The 20,992-nt window shown below is 45.5% G+C and overlaps 1 protein-coding gene across 1 annotated transcript; it reads right to left on the bottom strand.

Annotated features, from left to right (window-relative positions):
• Positions 1-1,210: 1,210 nt before the first annotated feature.
• LOC136942607 (coiled-coil domain-containing protein 136-like) lies at positions 1,211-18,315 on the bottom strand. Its single transcript, XM_067235592.1, has 10 exons — positions 18,187-18,315; positions 17,617-17,685; positions 10,710-11,000; positions 9,240-9,314; positions 8,163-8,465; positions 6,664-6,781; positions 6,140-6,446; positions 5,493-5,627; positions 4,234-4,346; positions 1,211-3,794 (listed from the first exon to the last, which is right to left on the bottom strand). The coding sequence occupies exons 2-10, from the start codon at positions 17,666-17,668 to the stop codon at positions 3,782-3,784; spliced, it is 1,407 nt and encodes a 468-aa protein (XP_067091693.1). The 5' UTR covers positions 17,669-17,685; positions 18,187-18,315; the 3' UTR covers positions 1,211-3,781.
• Between the last annotated feature and the right edge of the window lie 2,677 nt (positions 18,316-20,992).

Consider the following 20,992-nt stretch of genomic DNA (forward strand, 5'->3'; position numbering starts at 1 on the left):
TGTGAAAAATGTATTTGCAGAGGTCAACACAAGCCCATGATGACATTTCAAGTGCCACTCAGCAAACTGTAAAAATTTAAATAAAGTGATATCACCGGTGAACCTCTATTGAGTAGGCTATAGAGAAACCTATAAAATGTCCTTGATGTCTGCCTAATGTTGTCTGAAGCATATTCTACTCCATGTCAAAACTAAAATCCAGACATTTTTATCAGACAAATCCAAAAAGTTCAATAAAACAAAATCATAAAACACAGTTTAAACCAATGATAAATGTCCTTTATGGAAATGTATCAGTTATTATCTACAGCCCATTAAACAAAATAAATTTATGTGAGCGGTAGACCAACAATAAAAGTATGGTAACGGTGTAGGTAAAATGTACAAATAATTGATGTCATTCACTTGAATATATGTTCTGTGTTTTTAGCTTCTGGGGATGTCCTTGAGGTTCTTGATGTTGTGACTCAGCACTCGGTGACGAGACTAGACAGTAACATTAGACTCCATCACTACCCTTGACAAGCTACTTGAGGATAAGAATAACTGTGACACATGCACAGGGCCCGCTATACTAGGACCCCTGACTGGACATAGCTTGGGATCCCCTCTTTTGTATATAACAGAGAGCTCAAATCAACCATTGTTTTACACAGACCCAAATGGCAATATGATTTTAGTGTTTGTGTAATGGTCATATATAGTATGTGGATCATGGATACATCCAACAAATAAAATGAACATTTGGTCGTGGTTAGATATAATCCCAAAGTATTCACTTTGTTTCTTCAAACAGTTCATCTTGAAAAATATGTATTGGTTCAGTGACGGTCCTTGAAGTCTGGATTGATCATTCGTATGTTCTTCCCATCCAGTAAGTCTAGATTGCACAACAAGTGTCATGCAAACTAAGTAAACTGGGTGTTTTTTTAAAAGCAGAGGGGTAACGTGTGTAAAATAGCAGGCCTCGTCAACAGCCTTGGCATGCAAGGCCTTTCTGTCTGAAATGGATCCATGTTGGAGAGTTTGTCTTGAAGCTGGAGTGAGTTTTATTAATAGAACATAACCTGTGAAACACGATGCCAGGAAAGAGACGGCAGTCACTCACTGTGACTTCTAATGATTTCATGAATGGGAATCCTCACGTCCTTCGTCACCTCTCAAATAGCTACTGATGTCATCTAAAAGAAATAGCATGCACACAATGATCTGAGGAGTGATATTTACTATATTTATTTTTCAAATCATTTACAGTACAAAATAGACCTCCAGGTAACAAAATAGCCACGACTATATTCAAAACACACAGCAATAGGGAACACTGGCAAAGCAGCAAGCTGAGAAACACCTTGTGGTATACTTAATCTCATGATACCTTCTTTATAGAATAAGCTTGACAACCGTGTACTGAAGGGAACAACATTCATATTCACACAGGTGTGTATGGACATATATAGGCTACCGTTTGTCATTTCCATAAATCAAGCCTGTAGATGGAACAACAGTTTGGTGACCTCCCTTGGTAAAGAGAAAAAATTGTTTAAAGGACTAAATGACTTACAGAAAACATATCAAACTACATTAGGATATTTAGGGCAAGAACAAGGCTGCTCATATTGCTTTTTTGGGGATGTATTACATATTAAAAGTACAGGATTTTTACCGGCAACTAAGACTGAATGCATCCTCTACTGCATGCTTTGACTACTCTACTGAACAAAGAAGCATTTAAAACGATCAATCCTCATGAAGGAAATAGTCATAAAACACTTACATAGCATCATTTAGCTATCAAATATACACTGCTCTCTCAAAATAGATCAACTTTCTACAAAGCTAGTACAAATGGAGACAGTTTTTAGAAATGTCTCTCCAATGAATGATACTATACAATTTTACTGACTATTATACATGAAATCAGTAATAACATAAGGGCAACATAAACATCTTACCAAACAAAGTATTATTCTGCTTTATGTCACATGCAAATCTAAAGTCATTTTTTATTGAGTTTCAAAAGGCATTGGCACACATCTAAACAGGGAGTCAATGCAAAAGTGTGGCCCTGTATTTGTTCATTAGACAGCATAAGAAAAATTCAATTCAGTCACATTATACTTGTTCTTAACAAAATCTAAATAAGTCCCTTCCAATACAATCAGCCTGCTCCATTACGCAATTCCCTTTGCAAGCATACTGTATACTTCAACTACTATCAAAGCTGAATAGCAGGATTATATTGTCTTAGTGTGGTTGGACACCAACATCATTACACTCGTCACGCATGGCATAAACCATTACAAACTGTGGCATGCTGACTGTCAACATTCTCATGGCATGTACCTGGTCCAATCTGCACTAGTGAGAATCAACCCTTACATTTCCCAGGAGACTCGTGACACAAAGTCCTTGCAGTTATTTTATCAATTTGTCAATCAGCGTCGTGCTATATTTTAATACATACAAAAGATGCATACAAAGGAAATGTCATTTCACTGTTCCTTATGTGGAATATGTTTTCAAAACTCATTAAAAACACAGCAGATGGTTATGATTCAAGATGTCCTACATTGTTTCCACAGGTGAACTAGCCCAATCACGCTACACAGCCCTGGTCTGGCATGTGGGCAGACTTGTATGGCCTAGGAGTATAGATCAGGTGTGTCCTGCATTTTTGTTTACATATTTAAGATGAGTCAGGGCGTGAAAATGCAGAAGCTAGACTAACTGACATGTCCCTAGGCTAAGCATAGTCAATACAGCACACTCTGAAACCAAGTATTGGCAACTCCCTGCTGGGTGAGGTCACGTTTAAACATAGGCCTGAAAAAGAGCTGGGATTGGCCAGTGCTTAGTAGAGCAAACGTCACATACTGAGCCGCGCTGAGGCAAAAAGCAGAGCAAAGAGAATTTGAACAATTGATCATGGGAATTTTTTTTGTAATAAGCAGAAAAGGAAGAGGTGTGGTTTTTAAGAAACTTTCCTTCAGGCTAAATTGTATTTCAAAGAATGTATGTGCTATGTGAATGTCATTGGAAGGTATTGCATTAAATACTTGAGGAGAAGCATTGGGTGGGGTTGGTGGTATTGTAGCTAATTTGAGAGGAAAGATGGAACTACGTCACATACATGCATTTCTAGACATTAGGGTTTTTGATATACTAATAAATAATTACACATACTGCTACCCATAAAGATATTTACAAAATATAAGACGGTAACTACTTCAATGCAGCAAATGTGTACGATGCAGAAGTATGCTGCTGTCAAAAGAAAATAACACAAAAAATAAACATTACAAATAAATAATCGTTAAATATGTTTGTATGATAGTTATGACATACATTCATTCTCAGAAACGTAATCCGGCCCCATCGGCAAGAACTGGAATCTATGAACACAGAGACACAAGCTGATGGGGCAGAGAGGTGGGGAAATGACCGCCTCCGATCCTAGTTCCCTTGTCACTCGTCTCCAAGACCCGGAGAAGAGGAGACCGCCTTCTTCATCTTTCCTATGGTGCTCCTACTCTCCCTCTTTTCTAGAGTTCACGTTTTGTGGTCATCTATTGCCTCCTGGCAATCGATCAGAAAAAATGGTGTCTAGTGGGTTTGAGGCATCCATTTCAGAGGGCAGGTGGGATGGAGGGTGGTCTATAAAGTGCAGACCTTCGGTACAGTTCTTGTGGATGTGCTCAATACCGGGACAGGCCTCTCAACAGGCTGGCCATGATCAATAGCACTGCCGTTGCCGTAGTGACAGTAAGGATGGGGCTCCAGTCTACCTCACTCCCCTGTGAGAAACACAGAGAACAGGGTCAAAACAAAACCAGGCACTAACTCAGCATCTTAACCACCTTCTAACACAACTAACACAGTTGATTCAGAAAACATACCATAAAATAAATAACTTTGCTAAGTCTTCACAAAATATGTATAGTAACTAAGATCCTACTGGCCTGTCATGCATTTTTTTTTCACAGCAATGTCAATGCACTGTGTGAAACTGCCCACCCGTTTCACGTCCATCAAACGTATTGGTTGCATACTTTACACGGTTGGGTGCTTTTTCTGTGGGATGACCCCTACCATGAAGAAGTTATCAATTCAAAGTCACCCTCTTGTCAAATCTAGACACCAGAGATGACAACCTATGCTCCACATCATCAGTGCATTTACGGACCACAAGACATGTTGCCACATGCAGAAGATGGAGGGGAGTCCTCGCCATACCTTGCTCTCTGGGACGCCAGCTCCGATAACCAGCACCAAACCACAGCCACTATCACAATCATTCCTATGAAGGGGATGGAGAGAACAGGGTGCTCAGACGGATGGATGAAGCTCTGAGGAGGAGAATAAAAACAAAGGATGGATGGAGATGAAGGAAATGGAGAGACAAACTAGAACGAGGAAAGAGTGGAGGGTCGGAGACGGTCACAATGTTGGATATCGTCACGTCATGCTAAACCAATCGATGAATACATGATGGGAGCTATGACTGCGGTGTAAAAGGGAGGGGAAGGGGTCATGGTGTCATGGTCGGATACATGAGGTCAATTCACTGTGAAACAAACAATCATTATGAATATAACTAAGTAAACCCTCAAGATACGTTCAAAGATTTCCATTTGTATTTGGGCATATGAGACAAACAAGAGACAACAATGACCATTTGTAGACAACATGAACAGGACAACAGTAATAAATGAGAAGGACGTGATCATATAGATGGTTTGTCTGTGGTGAAGGCCATCAAACTCTTTCGGAATCAATCATTCATGTGTTAAGGGAGTCAGATGGCTGAGTGGAGTCAGATGGCTGAGTGGTTAGGGAAGCGGGCTAGTAATCAGAAGGTTGCTAGTTCGATTCCCAGCTATGCAAACCAAATGACGTTGTGTCCTTGGGCAAGGCACTTCACCCTACTTGCCTGGGGGGAATGTCCCTGTACTTACTGTAAGTCGCTCTGGATAAGAGCGTCTGCTAAATGACTAAATGTAAATGTAAATGTAAGTGCAACACACAGCGCGTATAGACATTGAAAGCACAGGGACAGAGTCTTGGACAGGGACGGGTGGACACTTTGACACGACGCAGAAAGACAGTTCATTGTGCAGCCCTCAGGTATAGGCACAACACAGAGGAGGTGGAATCCAAGCCAGGAGGACAACATCCAGTCCGCTCTGATATGGGCCGACAGTCAGCGTGAACTCATATCACAACATACATAGCTGCAGTATGAGATCTGCACACATAAAGTCTTCAGACACAAAGTGAATGTGATGTGTGCTATGTGTTGGTTATCATTGGGATTTTCTTTCGGCAATACAGGGTTTTTTGTTTCGTTTGAATTCTCACAGTTGTTTTGGTTTGAGATGGCTACCACGATAGTGGTAATACATCTCACAAGACACTGTTTGCTGTAGTAGGCAGCAAACATACTCTTGGTCTCTTAACCTCTAAAAAATCCCTCTTCCTCATGGTCCCCTCACCTGTCCCCGCTCCCCTGAGAGCTTCTCCAGCTCCGCCTTGCAGCGCTGCAGCTCGTCCTCCAGCACAGCTCTCTCCTTCTGGCTGCAGTCGTACAGAGCCTGCAGCTCCTGCAGCTCTGTCTTCAGACCCTCACACTGGGACACACACACACACACACCAGAGTGAGGAGGCACACTGTCATTCGGACTCGCCTGTTCAATCCTAACCCTGGTATTTCAACACCAAGCGGTGGCATTGTATGCAGACAGATGCATGCTGTCATCTTTTGGCATGGGATCCATTAGTTAGCTCCTGGTAAAGAGCTTTAGCCACCGCAGCTGCCCCTTCTGTGTTTTGCTTTGCTATTGCGCTATGTCAGGCTTTGCATCAGGGCTCTTAGTATTCTTAGGATAGATATGAATTCAGTTCCATAGCTATACTATACTAACTAAACATAACATACACTGTGTATGACTTACCCACTGTTCAGTATGCATTAAATAGAATAAGAAAATGTCAGAAAAACACAAATGTATTTTTTCTTTACTTATTTACTACTTTTTGTGAGTGTGTGCAGTGCATTTTGGTAAATACACTCATTTTGGCCCCCAAAGATGATTTTTACATTTGAATGTGCAGTGAGCAGCCAGGACGTCCCTGATCGTACCTCCCTCTGGACCTGAGAAGCCCGTTCTTCTGCCTGCTTAAGCTGGTCCCTCAGAGAGAAGATCTCCCCAAAGCCCCCGTTCCAACCAGTGGGGGTCATGGGTTTCCCATCGAATGAGATGTTCTTCTGGATGGAGGCGTCGACCTGGTGACAGTTGGTGCCTGTGGACTGGGCCATGGTCATGTAGCTCTTGTTCACGCCTTCCTCCGTGCCAGCCTCCATGTCCAGGCCCTCCGTGCCAGCCTCCATGTCCAGGCCCTCCGTGCCCTCCCCCTCCTCTCTCAGAGACAGGTACACACTGCTGGAGCTGGCAGGAATGGCATCAGTTACAACAAAAGAAGGGTCATTTACTCGAAGATCTTTTCCCCAGACAGCCTTTGAATAGACTGTACACATGGGAAAAAACAAACATAGACAAACTCGTTATGTATCTTCTTTTGAACTCTCTCTTGGAGGAAGCTTTGAGCCCAGCGAGGAAGCGCTGAGCCCCCGCGATTACTTCCACATCCGTCTGCCCCCCTCACCTGGTCCTCTGCCTCTGCAGCTGCTGCAGCCGCTCGGAAAGACGTCCGTTGTCCTCCTTCAGAGTCACACACTCCTCCCTCAGCGTGTTGCACTCCTCCTTCAGCAGGTCCACGTCACCTGAGGAGAGCGCACAGGACAAGACGTTCACCGACCAGGGATACGCTGTGGTATGCACGACTATGTGTTCGTTTATCGTCCTTTGGTTTTATCTGACTTAATTTGATTGCTCTGGACTGACCCTATTTTACATAATTTCACTAATAGAATTTCAAGTCGATCCAAGGGCAGGATAACCAGGACAATCTTTCTAGTACTAGACAGAAAAAATGCGACTTCATGGATTAGTAAATAAATCAATGGATAAATAAGTGAATTAATCTACATGATATGTAAAAAAGTCTGTTCAGCCCTCTCATAAACAGTCTGTACAAGTTATGACCTCAGCAAGTTGAGACACGATTAAATGCACTTTTAATACATTTGAATTGGATCATGTCACCATACCCCTTTGTCAGACAGTTGGTATTACCCCTAACCCCTCAACCTCTGAGCTTGGAGAACTGCAGTTCTGAGAAGACTATCTTCCTCTCTGGTCCCCACCCCTGCTTCCCCACCATCCTCTCCCACTCTGTCAGAGTCACACGCTGAGCTCATCTGGCCAGGAGCAGTGATGTCGTGAGTTGGATGTGTCTGACGTGCTGTTGGCGGGTGCCTCTCCTCCCTTCTGGATTATTCCCTGGCTGACACAGAGGATGACATCACACACCCCTTCTCTTCCCACCGTACCGACATCGAGAGCTCAAACGGGATTTTAGCACCGCATACTTGTCCTCCATTATTAAACCCACAACCCTGATTTATGTGTTTGACTGCGGGATGCTAAGCATGATGGAAGTTAGCAATAAAAATGCGAGGACTTCATGCTTCGGCTTTGTGATGTTATTAGTATTGACATACAGATACTTTTGTCTGGGAGTGATCGAGCTTGGGTTTGAATTTTATGGTTTGAATTCCACCTTGGGAAAGACAGTTAGGCCTTTTAACTGTAACTCTCCCCATAACTGTGTGACTGTTTACTTATTGATGGAGGAGTTGCGAGAGCATTGTCATGGCGACAGACAGATTAACTGGTTGGGTGTGCACTGAGCGCTCCTTTCTTTAACCCTTTCATGTCTCTCTCCACTCTTCTTCTCACCTTTTTGCCCTTCGACCATCTGTTTCTCAACCTCTCTAAGAATATTTTTGAATTCTCACCGATCCTCCATCGTCTACCTATCCAAACCTACCTCTCATTCTCTCTCGTCTTGCACCCATCCACCTTCCTATCCCCATTTGCTCCTCCTCTCACCCTATCCTATCCTAACCCCTACCTTTCCTCCCCTCCTCTTTCCCCTTTCTCGCAACCCCCCCCTGAAATCTCCTCATCCATCCTTGTCGCCTTTCCCCTCCCTCCCTCCCTCCCCCCCTCCCTCCCTCCCTCCCCCCCTTTGTCCCTCACCCTCTCTCCTCTCCACCTCGCGCCGCTGGCTCTTCATGCTGATCTCGGCGCGCAGGGTGGTGATCTCTAGCTCGTACTCCATGGCCTCGTCGCCCAGGCGCTGCAGCTCCGCCCTCAGGCGGCACAGCTCCTCCTGCAGGGAGGCGATGTCGTTCTCCCGCTCCCCCGCCGCCTCCTCGGCCGCCTGCTGCAGCAGGAGCACCTCCTCCTGGGCCGAGTGCAGCTCCTCCTGCGCCTCGGCCAGCTCGCTCTCCTTCTCCTCCTCCAGGCTGTCCATCTCCTCCTGCACCGAGCGCAGCTGAGCTGGGGAGGCGGAGGGGAGTCAGAGACGAGGGGTTAGGTTTGGTGCAGTAGAACACTAATGGGTGGGGGTGCCTGAGAACAGAGGGTGTGTGTGTGTGTGTGTGTTTTTGTGATTTTTCTTATGTGTGTGTGTGTGTTTGAGTGTGTTTTTTCTTATGTGTGTGCATCCTTTGTGTGTGTGTGTGTGGCTGTGGCTGTGAGCAAAAGCTGTGCTTGCGAGGAAATCTGATGTAACTGACGGTAAGAGGCATGCTGTCATTTGACCTAAGACATACGCAGATGTATATAACAAGAGGCATTTGAGCATTTCCCACTTGAATTAAAAGCAGGTGATGTTCCCACAGCCCTATGAACAGCTATGACAAATGATGATACGCATGTTCACACTTTACAGTCAATTACGTCACTAATGGCTGACACAATGTCTTTCTCTACATGGCCCCTCAAATCTGTTCATTAGAGCACTGGTGGGACCATAGAATTCCATTGGGTGATTGGATGTGTGAGACAAATGGTCTGGTAATTAACATTCACTAATTGTGCAGAAATGGCAGCCAGTAAAACACCATCCTTAAATCTTTTACAGCGTATCTCAGTCTGTTGAATATACTGACGCTCTGCAGTGGCTTCAACAAATGCAAGATTGTTGAAGTATGCTGTAATGTGTCAGTGTTGTAACTTAGGAGCAAGCCATCAGGACTGAGTGTGTTGAGTTTGTCAGGGGTGTGTTAATGTGTCTGGGCGTACGTGTGTGTGTGTGTGTGTACGTGATACCTTGTAGATTCTGGATCTGCCGTGTGAAGGCCTCTGCCTGGTGGGCGCTGGCCAGACGCTCGTCCTCCAGGAAACCTGAGGAGGGGAGAGAGAGAGAGAGAGAGAGAGAGAGAGAGAGAGAGAGAGAGAGAGAGAGAGAGAGAGAGAGAGAGAGAGAGAGAGAGAGAGAGAGAGAGAGAAAGAGAGAGAGAGAGAGAGAGAGAGAGAGAGATGTTAGAAATGTATGGAGAGATAGGTAGAGAGATGGAAAGAGAAAGACAGATACAGAGATTGAATCTGAGCCTACTGTCATTCTGTACTTGCTTATGGAAATGTTTTATCACGGTCACTGTAAAGGTATTTGGTAATATCAACAACATTGGTTTCTTCTATTTTGTATGTGTTAGGACCACTCTGTTCCTGTGACTCCCCCCAGTGACATACAAGGAGTCATAGCTTCTCTTCAGCCTGATTCAGCTTCCAGCTGAATCAAACAGACGCTGCCGTATCATCCTAACAGCTGAGCATGCCCAGGGGGAGGGACCAACCCCAGTCATGATGTCACAGTGCGGTCTAGGACACCAGGTCTGGAAGCTTCTGTCACCGAGCATACAGCTGTCTGTGGAATGCTTGCACCCTGCCAGACAAACAACTGAGCTCACTAATCCAGGTTCCCAGCCATGACACACACACACACAGAGCTCAAGATGTCCCCAGCCATGACACACACACACACACAGAGCTCAAGATGTCCCCAGCCATGACACACACACACACAGAGCTCAAGATGTCCCCAGCCATGACACACACACACACACAGAGCTCAAGATGTCCCCAGCCATGACACACACACACAGAGCTCAAGATGTCCCCAACGTGACACACACACACACACAGACGAAAGGCTTTCGCATGCACATGACACAGACATGACATGACATGACACACACACCTTAACACAAACCCACGATGGCTGTCACACACAACACACACAGCCACACACTCAGAAATTCTCTCTCACACACATGCAAACACACCCACACACACACACTGAGCTCTGACCACTTTGTCGTCAGTGGCATGGCCTTATTCATTGTGAGTGTGGTCATCATTGCTGAGGCATGATGCTAGTCAACAACTATAAGGATCCTACCTTGTCAGACAACACAGTAAATATTTACAATTTAAGATATTGAGTCACATTCACAACAGATGGGATCAGTTGAATGTGAATGTTCACACTAAAGACACATGCCTCAAACTCAAATCTTAACAAACCAGACTTGGCAGATTTCTATCTATAAAGAAATACACCAAGTATTGCTGCTGTGATGGAAACAGCACTTTAATTTTGACAAGGCAGAAGTCACCCATTTGCTAATGTAGGGGACACTGTCAATGGTATTATGTGTGTTGTACGTCTGTTTATAATTTAGGTGTTCACGGGGGTTGTGGTTCCTTGGTGACCTCCAGGGGTCCTCTCTCTCTGACCTTGCAGCTCATGGAAGGTCTCCTGGTGCTTGTTGGAGGTCTCCCTGGCCTCGCCCAGCTCCAGGAGCAGCTGCAGAACCTGGGACCTCAGCTCCTCCAGCTCCTGCTCCTCGGTCAGGGGCTCTGGGTCCTCCTCCTCCTTCCGCTTGCGCTCCTCCTCCTCCTCCTCGCGCTCCCTCTCCTGGTCCATCTCCTCCTTCTCGTTGTTCTCCTCCAGCACTCCTCGCTCCTTGGCTGTGATTTCGTGGTCCATGGTGGGGCTGCTTTCCGCTTTCAGATCACTCGGGTCATCTAAGAGAGAGAGAGAGAGAGAGAGAGAGAGAGAGAGAGAGAGAGAGAGAGAGAGAGAGAGAGAGAGAGAGAGAGACCAAAAGAGAGAGGAAGAGGATAAAGCATAAGAGAATGCATTTGTTGCAGGCCTTTTCGTGATCAAACAATTTCTACAGGAACATTCTACAAGCTTGCAACGTTGATTGCAAGTCAGAGCACCATGTTGAGAGTGAACGCCTGCAGTGACTCCATTGTGACACAAAACACCCCTGTCCTGTTTGTTTTTAGCATAGCTTTACTGACAATGTAGATCATTCTACACAGAATTGTCATAGACTGAGACAACCATTGTAACTCATGTCAAGATTAAAATGCACATAGCGGACAAAGATGCAGGGTCTTTCGTAGATAAATCACACAGAAGAAACATGGACCTACAAGAAAAACAATACATGGGCTGTGTATTGGTGAAACCATTAAGAGGAAACTGCTGAGATTTTTTTTCTGATTTATCCTTTAGAATATTCCACTGATTCCTTTCTCCTTTTACCCAGTAGGTGGGGCAAGTGTAGCACTAATGTTGGTGTCTAATCAATCCCTATGACTCACCCCTCAGCAATGCAAACCCCTACAGAGCCCACGATAACTCAGAACTACCATTCACTGACCAGTGCGCAGCGAAACACGTGTCCTCTTTCCACAGCTGTTACTCTCCTACATCAATGTGTTGTGTTAAATTCTTGAACTTCCCACAGACTCAAGGCGGGGGCCAGAAACGTAGAGTTTCAGCTAAAGCTGCCGTAATGCCTACAAACCAAGTAGCGAGAACAACACCGTTTACGTATACTCGGAGGAAGAAAATAAGAAATCATTGACAAGACTTTGGGCTGAGCAATTTATACCGACCGATAGGCCATTTCCGGAGGTCTAAGCTGTTTTAGGAAATAGCAGTTTGACATCAGTCAACATCTTATCACCAGATAAAACCTGCTCTCACCTCCACACACACTCACAATCAAATACATATATACACACATATACACACACATCAAACAATTCTACAGAACGGTTCTCAACAAAATGCCCTTAAGGTCATGTCCATGTCTAAACTAAATGGATGTGGGCCGTCCAACCTTTTTGCAGCCTGCATTCAAGCACTCTAGATTTGTTGTTTGCTGTTAGAGGGGGGTGAAAGCAGAGCTAAGATTGATGTTTACTGAGTGAGAGAGAGAGAGAGAGAGAGAGAGAGAGAGAGAGATAGAGAGAGAGAGATAGAGAGAGAGAGGGGAGGGAGGGAGGGAGGGAGGGAGGGAGGGAGGGAGGGAGGGAGGGAGGGAGGGAGGGAGGGAGGGAGGGAGGGAGGGAGGGAGGGAGGGAGGGAGGGAGGGAGGGAGAGAGAGAGAGAGAGAGAGAGAGAGAGAGAGAGAGAGAGAGAGAGAGAGAGAGAGAGAGAGAGAGAGAGAGAGAGAGAAGAAAAAAAAAGAAAAAGCTGAGCGCAACTGGGGACTGACATCACATAATCAACTAAAGGATCTGTTTAATTTGGAATGATACTCACATGTGCTACAGTAACCCAAAGGGCTCAATTGCCATGGCTCAGGGGAAACTGGCATGCACTGCTAATTATTTCTCTCTGTTATTATATCCCCTGTGAGATATCCCCTTTGCCATCATAATAAGCAGTAACAGATACCTTCTCATCACATTTATATTACCTTTCCAGAATGCTGAACTCTCTCTGAATGTAGCCTTGTAGAGGCCTGTTAAAGCTCTGTATGTGAGTGGAATGAGAGAGTCTCATTAAAGTTTGATGCAGCAGTAATTAGTTAATAATGAAGTGCTGTAACAGAGTGCAGAGCAGAGGCCAGAGCATGAGCAAGGTCGTAAGGAGACATCCTGTTCTTCACTACTCACTTCCTGTACGGCCAGGAGCAAACAAACAAATTAAATTAACTTCATTCAAAGACAGACTGGAGATGTTTATTTTTGATCCGTTTGTTTTATATTAGCGAATGTGGTTGGACTAGGAGATATGGCTAATCTGTAATCTTAAACTTTAAAAATACTTTTTAAGACTTAAAGTAGGTGAGTGTCGCACAGCATATCCTGACTGTGTGAAATAAATAATGTACAGATGTTACAACATTGATGTAAATTCACCCATGAATGTCAGTCACATAAAACATTAAAGAATGTCAAGCACATTTATGTCGCGCAACACAGGCAGTGCTGAGAATACCTCCACGCAGCTAATTGCATGACCCCTTATAAAACGTGCATCTCTTCAACTAGCCTCACTGCTATGCATCCTGGCTAATAAATAAAGATATCAAAGGTCAAGTCTCTTCATGCTAAGAGTTTTTAGCTCAGCGTTGAGGGTTTTGGTCATGCGGGAATTTCATTGGACACGGATGCCGTGTGCATATTTAGAGCTGGAGAGAAGAGTTAACGCAGCTCCGGGAGAAAGGCAGCTTTTATCTAACGGGAACACATTCCTCCGTAATCACATTGGAGTGAGACAAGTTGGAGTGTCTCTTACAGTAATACATCGCTAAACTTTGGAAATAAACAGACTAATGGTGCTTCCACTCTTCAGAATAGTGTGTTTAAATCAAATGATCAGGCCTACTTAAACTTAAAAAAATAAGTTGTGTCTGATTCTGAGCTCGATAATTTACGTCAGATTGTGCTAGGAAACCATCGTTACCTAACATTCCTTTGGAAGGAACAACATAGTGTTCACGTGACACCCAATAATAATTATTATTATTATACAGTATATGGGTGTGGCATATTGGGCAATTTTATATTTCAGTGGGAGGGTAATTAGGCCTACTTGTTATTTTGACACAACAAAGGTTGCGTTTATGACATGAATTCTTGACCAATTTAGTTTGCTGTTACAACTGAAGGAACATCTGGAGCCAAAATCATTAGTCAGACAGATTCTGTATCGCTTAAAAATTGTGAAGAAGTTTTTCCTCCCTTTGGTGCGCCGATGTCTGCTGAACGTAGCTTACTACTGAGTAAGCATGTAGTTGTGTGTGCCTGGTGTGTGTCTCTGTGTCTTTGTTACTATGTGATGTAACGTACACTATATGTGTGTGGGCCTATGTTTACATGCGTATGTTTACAGCGTGCGCGTTGCGTATATGGATCTCTGTTGCTGCGTAGGAGTCCATGAATTATTCACACCGCCCCCTTCTGCCTCTGCTTTGAAGCCTATCTGCCAGCCCAGCACTGCTGTAGCCTCTCTTCAGAACCAGCAGCCCGGCTCCCTGAGTGGAACACAATACACAGGAGAGGAAGGGAGAAATGAAAGAGAGGGAGGCAGAGAGAGAGAGAGAGAGAGAGAGAGAGAGAGAGAGAGAGAGAAAGACAGAGAGAGAGAGTGTGTGTGTGAGAGAGAGAGGCCAAAAGAAAGAGGAACAGTCAAGGTGTGTGTGTGTGTGTGTGGTGTGTGCATGTGTATTTGGGAGAGAGACGGAGCGAGGCTCCTGGAGGTTCATGGCTCTGGGTCCTTTCTTGATCCTCTCTCTCCACTATTTCAATTTTTTTGAAGTGATAATTTGTTCCATTGCCATGGCGACTCCACCGCCTACGCACCAAGTATTAAACCAGAGGTGCTGAGCTCGGAATGTTGTTCACGTGCTAATGAGGACAGGGCTTTGTGTCCATGTTGTTTTGGTTGGTAAACGTATTCCAATCTTCCCTTGAGAGGTGCCCAGGTGTGTGCTGCATGGGCACGGCTGGTCGCCCCTGGTGACTGAGAACGCCGCGGTCTCATCAAGCCCACAGAGAGGGGGGGGGGGGGGGGGGGGGGGCTCGGCTCACTTCAAACTGCCAAACACAGATGAGAGCGGTCTCATGCGGTAACGCAGCGGTTTTATCCCCACTCTGTTCTATGACACCCAGCTCTAGGGAAGTTCAGCGGTGAACAAGAAGAAGAAGAGAGAAAGGGGACCAGTGGCGTTACAGAGATGGATTTAATGAGGCGCTCTGTTTTTTAAATGGCAAGTCCATGTTTGCACTTTCAAAGGGAAACAGAGAAAGTGGGTCAGCGGAATAGAAACGCAGGCCAGTTGGGAAGGGTGTCGTAATTGGACTTCATTACACGAGCGCGAGTGTGTGTTTCTGTTTCCCTTTCTCTTCTCCTACTCTTACAGGATCTAAGAGAGAGAAAAAAAGGACGAAGCATAAAGACGAATGACGCAGGGATAATCCTTTGATCACATATCAGTGACTCCCACCTGAATGCAAAGTATTCTCTAAGGCTTCATATTATTTCAGTTGAAGGGGACAGAGGGAATACCACTAGCAGTTTCTAACTCCAAAAAAGGCTCATGTGAAGAATTAAGATCTGAAAGAGTTGCAGAAAGATGGAAAATGACAAGGCAATGGGGGCACCAAGAAAAGAGTCAGAATTTAGAGCGAACCAAAGGAGCCCATTGAGTTCGCCAACCTGCTGTCCAATGGAACTTTTTAGCCCAGATTTTACATTATGCAACCCAGAGAGAAAAAACATGACACACTCACTTTGTCAGAGACCCACACAAAACATTTCAAGCACTCAAACAGAGAGACAGAGAAGTACAAAGACAAATGAAGGAAGTGCACACAGTGGGTAGTCTGGTGGAGAAAGATCCCTATAGGGACACAAGTATGGAGGAGAGGTGGTGGAGGAGGGGAGAGGACGTGGAGTGTGGGCTGTGTGGGCAGAAACACTGGCAGGTACCATTGCGTGTGGGCGATGAAGTGAGCAGAGGATTGTGTCTGAAAGTGAGAGTGGGAGAGAGAGAGAGTGGGAATACATCAGGAGAGAGGGAGAGACAGAAATGGTGGCTAGCATGCGTGGGAGTACGAGGTGGTGGGTGAGGATGGTGAGAGGTACATACAGACAGTGTGCAAATGTGAGAGCAGCTGTTGTATTGATCTGTGTGCATGTATGTGTGTGTGTCCCTAGGTTGTGAAGAAGGTTCAGAAGGTATTCAGTGTTGTTTTCAGAGGATGTTCACAGGGGGCGTTTGAATGAGAGAAGTGATAGAACAAAAAAAACAGCAGCAAAATAAAACAAAATAAAAGATGAAACAGATGCTCCGAAGCAGAGCAGCAAAACTCTCAGATCCAAACATACCGTGGCTCTACTTTATAATCATGAACGGAAGCACTCAACTGTTCTCAGTAATGTACAAGTGCAAGTCCACTTCAGCTCTGTCTTTCCCTGTTTCTGTCTATTTCACATATTTCACATTATTGGTTGTCAGTCATGTGGCGTAGTCCTCCTATCTAACCAGGGCCTGTCTTTGTGCGAAGGCCTGATGGAAGTCAGGCCAAGGCTACAAAGACAGAGAAAGACTCGCTGGGGCTCAGATTAGAGATGGATGTATCAGATGGTTGACCGACCGGTCACACACTTTGGGGAGCAATTTTAAAAACACGCCTGCCATCATTTGACAAATGTAAGTACTTACAATCAGAGGGTATTGTAAAAGTCTAACTGGGCATTTGTAACTGTAAGTTTGAAGAAATGGCCCTGCAAGCAACGCATATTCTACAGTTGTAATTTAGGTTTCTCCCCAAGAGGTCAGAAAGCGAGGGGGCATTTGAAATCGAAAGGGATTCTATAATTGAACTGAGTGACTACATTTAGCAACATGCATCATGAACAGGAAGCCCCGATGTGGCAGCTCCACCTGTGCTTCTTTCTGACGCCAGCTGTAACACCAAACACATTCATTGCTGTGGAAAGCATCAAGCCCCTTCCCCCTTGTACCCATCGGCCTGCTCCCTGACCGGCCCACACACTGCCGGACCCCCCGGCAGCTCTTTCCTACATGGATAACACATCAAAACACATTCCTGCCATTCCTCACCACGATACTGTTCTACTGTTGGAGTGTGTCTAGTGTGACATTCCAAGAGAGAGATTTTGCATGAAAAGGACAAATGGAATAAGTCAACAGGGTCTTTTTGGACGGCTCTTCTCAAAATTAAGTTTTGAGATAAAGCAGACTTCATCTTGTGGCTTGATAACCGCAAGCTTAGAGTTGAGGACAAAGCCTTAGACTTATGGTAAAACAATAAATGCCAAGACATGTACTAATCTCAATTGAGTTAAATCATTCATCATTGTAAAAAACAAGACTTCTCTGAGTCAATGAAACTCGCAGTCTTAATTCATTACCTACTTCTGGATCATTCCCATTGGATATCCACAGTTCCCACAGCTGTTAGAGAAGTCCACAGTCTTCTACTGGCGTCTGACAGCTGACAAACAGATTTCTGCTTTTAACTAGAAGTCCTTAGTCCTCAATGACTACTCTCAAGACGAGCCGGAAGACGGGCACGTCGATCTCACTGACACTCGATGGTTTACCTCCTCTCCTCACTCCTCCTTCCTCCACTTCCCCCTCAGATGACCTCATGCCATGCCTCTGATGCCCATCAGAAACATACTCATTTCACATAACTCTTGATCACTTTTTTCACCTGTCTTTTTTCTCCTGCTGCTTTCAAAACAGGTTGTTCGCCTACCATGCCGTTTCCCACCGCGCAGCACCCAAATGTAAACGTACGCCATGGAAACGCATACCACACGACAAACAGTCACACACACACACAGACCAGCTGCACAGACCTGTCGAGTCCAGCGCCTCCTCGATGAGTGGCGGCAAACGCAGTCCGTCCATGGCCCCCCCCTTTACAGCTGCGGCAGAGAGAGGGAGAGAGAGGGAGAGATGACGGAGGAGGGACCGAGTGGGCGAGAGGGTCAGAGGAGCCACACACTCCCCTCGGCTGGAGGGGGAGACGAGCACACAGGAGGCTGAAGCGAGCGAGCGCGGCTGCAGAGAGCACACACACACAGAAACTGTGTACCTCAGGAGAGTTGGAAGGTTCCAGGGAGTTGTAGCCCTGTGTTTTGGAGCGTGGGAGAGATGGGTTGCGATGTGGGGGGGGGGGGGGGGGGGGGCGGGTAGAATCAAGGGAAATATGTAGCTGTTGTTTTCCAGACAGCTATCGTTGTCCCTCCATTTGATATGTCGCTGCGCAGACCCTCTGTCTCTCTCTCTTTCGTTATCTTCCTCTGTGTCCCTCTTCTCTCTGGAACAGTTTTTGCACTCTGCTCTTGCACCTCGTACTCACACACACACACACACACTTCCTTATAAACACACACACACACGGCTCCTTTACCAAATGTATTTACCTATAATGAGGTCCAGACGGGTGGTTGCAAAGAGGGCTGACAGCTAGCACTGAAGAAGGATGATCACTTCCCCTCTATTGTGCGTTTCCTCCCCTGGGCTGATTGTGTCTCTCTCTTTCTCTCTCTCTCTCTCTTTCTCTAGTGTTTACTGCTAATGAACGGTGGCTCTTCTCTGGCTAAAAACAGCATCTGAAATACCCACCCTCACCCCTCGCCCCCACCTCTCTGCTTCCCTTTCTCTCCTTCCTTTCACTCCCTCTTTACCTCCCTTCCTCCCTCCCCCCACTCTCTATAACATCTGGCAGCTTATCTGCGCAACAAGCCAGAAATGCATGGTGCTGGGAAACAGAGACAACATGTCGGATTAGATTGGAGAGGAGAGGAGAGGTGAGGAGAGGAGAGGACAGGACAGGACAGGAGAGGAGAGGAGAGGTAAGGAGAGGTGAGGAGAGGAGAGGACAGGAGAGGTGAGGAGAGGATAGGACAGGAGAGGTGAGGAGAGGAGAGGACAGGAGAGGACAGGACAGGACAGGAGAGGAGAGGTTAGGAGAGGTTAGGAGAGGAGAGGTGAGGAGAGGACAGGAGAGGAGAGGTAAGGAGAGGAGAGGAGAGGAGAGGACAGGAGAGGAGAGGAGAGGAGAGGTGAGGAGAGGAGAGGTGAGGAGAGGTGAGGAGAGGAGAGGTGAGGAGAGGAGAGGACAGGACAGGACAGGACAGGAGAGGAGAGGTGAGGAGAGGAGAGGACAGGAGAGGTGAGGAGATGACAGGAGAGGAGAGGAGAGGTGAGGAGAGGAGAGGGCAGGAGAGCTGAGGAGAGGTCTGACGGGGATAACCCTTTGCTGGCCCCTTGGAGGATGTTCATATCACAGCACTGTCACAAAGCAGGAAGAACAGGAAAAACACAGTCGCTCATGCTCGTAACACAAATCATGGAACTTGTTGTTAACTGAAACGGTGTCTGTAAAAACTTTAGCTAAATAAACAAGGAGAATAGAATGACAGAGAGACAGATAGCTGTCTCTTGATAATCAGTTCCATCCATCACACATGGCTCTCTGTTTCCTTTAGCAGCTCTGTTACTTAAAAAGTAAAGAATTGGCAAACACCAACATGTACAGCACCCCCCCCCCATCACACCTCCGCCCACACACGCACAAACACACAAGCACCCAAACAGACAAAGCATATAAACACAGACTCAAAGAGGATACTGTAGGAACAGACTGTTGCAGGGCGAGTTTTGTGATGAGTAGGTGACCGAGTCTGGCGTGGTATGAAACACAGACACTCACACACACACACACACACATACATACATACATACACAAACACACAAGGATTATGAGCAGCATGGACATGGGAAGAATGTGGACTTCACGCTGGGGGAGTGTCTGTGAGACAGCCTGTTTGTTCTGGAAGGGAAGACTAATCCCACTGAGTATGAGGTCATCAGAAGGGGACCTCTCCCACTCACACTGTTGCCTTTGTTTGCTTCATATCCACAACTTCATGTGTCTCATACATATGGCCATCAGCTCTTACTGCTGAGATGGAATTCACGGGTCACTAGCGCACACAAAAAGCCTATAGTCTTTCTACCAGTGAGGAATTCATATGGCACATACCCACTGCTGTACAATGGAGTCAGTCACTGTTGTTGTTTATGAGAGAACATTATATACCTGTGAGAATCTCCTTTAGTTTGTGGAGTATGTCTCGAGAAATCACTTGGTAGTGTGTTATAGAAACTTTCTTTTTTTTTCCCTGCTTCAGCTGACACAATGAAGTATGGTTTGTTACCATTCATAGCAACGATAGCAGCAGTTGACATGGGGGGTAATTAAATACTATATCATTCATATCCAGCCATCCAGTCCAATCAAACCACAGGGCTTGTTTCACTCCACAATCCTACTTCCAAACTGAGCAGTGTGTAACTACAAGCATTGCTGTGGCACTGGATGGTTGCTTAGCAACTAAAGGAAGGTGCATTTGAATAAGGGCATTGTATGAAGCTATCATGCTTCCATAAAGAATTTACTGATAAATACCTTTCTGAGTTTTATGTAATTGGTTGATCTGTTGGGGTGGAGGGGTCTTTATTTGAGACAGTATGTTGATAACGTTTAAGGGCTTGTTTGGATTCTCTTGATTATGATCTGGGCTGAAGTTGAGATTGTATGTTATGTTGCAATTCTATGGAAGGTCAGGGTGTGATCAAAATGCCTGTTGCCATGACACCACCAACAGGAAATGGGAAGGGTCCGATACTGCCAAAGGATTTAAACATCCCTGCCAAAGTTGTACGAAAGGTCATGCATTTCCCATGTAAAGTATACAAATAAACTATTTCTCTCTCTGTCTGATACACATGCAGACACAAACACAAATACTTGAATACGCACAAAAAAAAACACACATACACTCAAAACACAGACATTCCATGAACTTCATGAAAATAAACACATAACGTCCAACCACAGTTCTCACACACACCACACAGTCGTGTCCAGTTCCCTGTATCGGGTGACAGCAGTCTCACCCTCTCACTCCTCTCACTTGTGAAGAGCGGGCTCGTATCAGTCCCCTCCTTCTAGTCCTGTCCCAGCGGTCACCATGCCAACACGCACAGGCTCGGCAGCAGGCCCTCAAACCCGAACACAGAGGATGGATGAGGTCCTGGGATAATTACTGAATCATTAACCAAACCAGTGAATAGACCAGCAGTTGAAGGAGGCTATGTGGAACAGTGAATGGAAAAAACACAGGGTGAGGTTTACAGAAAAACAGCTCACTTGAAGCACAA

This window comes from Osmerus mordax, chromosome 4 (assembly GCF_038355195.1).
Source record: "Osmerus mordax isolate fOsmMor3 chromosome 4, fOsmMor3.pri, whole genome shotgun sequence".
Taxonomy (NCBI): domain Eukaryota; kingdom Metazoa; phylum Chordata; class Actinopteri; order Osmeriformes; family Osmeridae; genus Osmerus; species Osmerus mordax.

Bases quoted from the DNA above. Each gene is read 5' to 3' on its own strand.
- LOC136942607 (XM_067235592.1), bottom strand. From the start codon at position 17,668: ATGGACGGACTGCGTTTGCCGCCACTCATCGAGGAGGCGCTGGACTCG. The intron at 11,001-17,616 runs GTCTGTGCAGCT...TCTCTCTCTTAG, and splicing joins GGAGGCGCTGGACTCGACAG to ATGACCCGAGTGATCTGAAA. The intron at 8,466-9,239 runs GTATCACGTACA...CCGCCTCCCCAG, and splicing joins GCAGATCCAGAATCTACAAG to CTCAGCTGCGCTCGGTGCAG.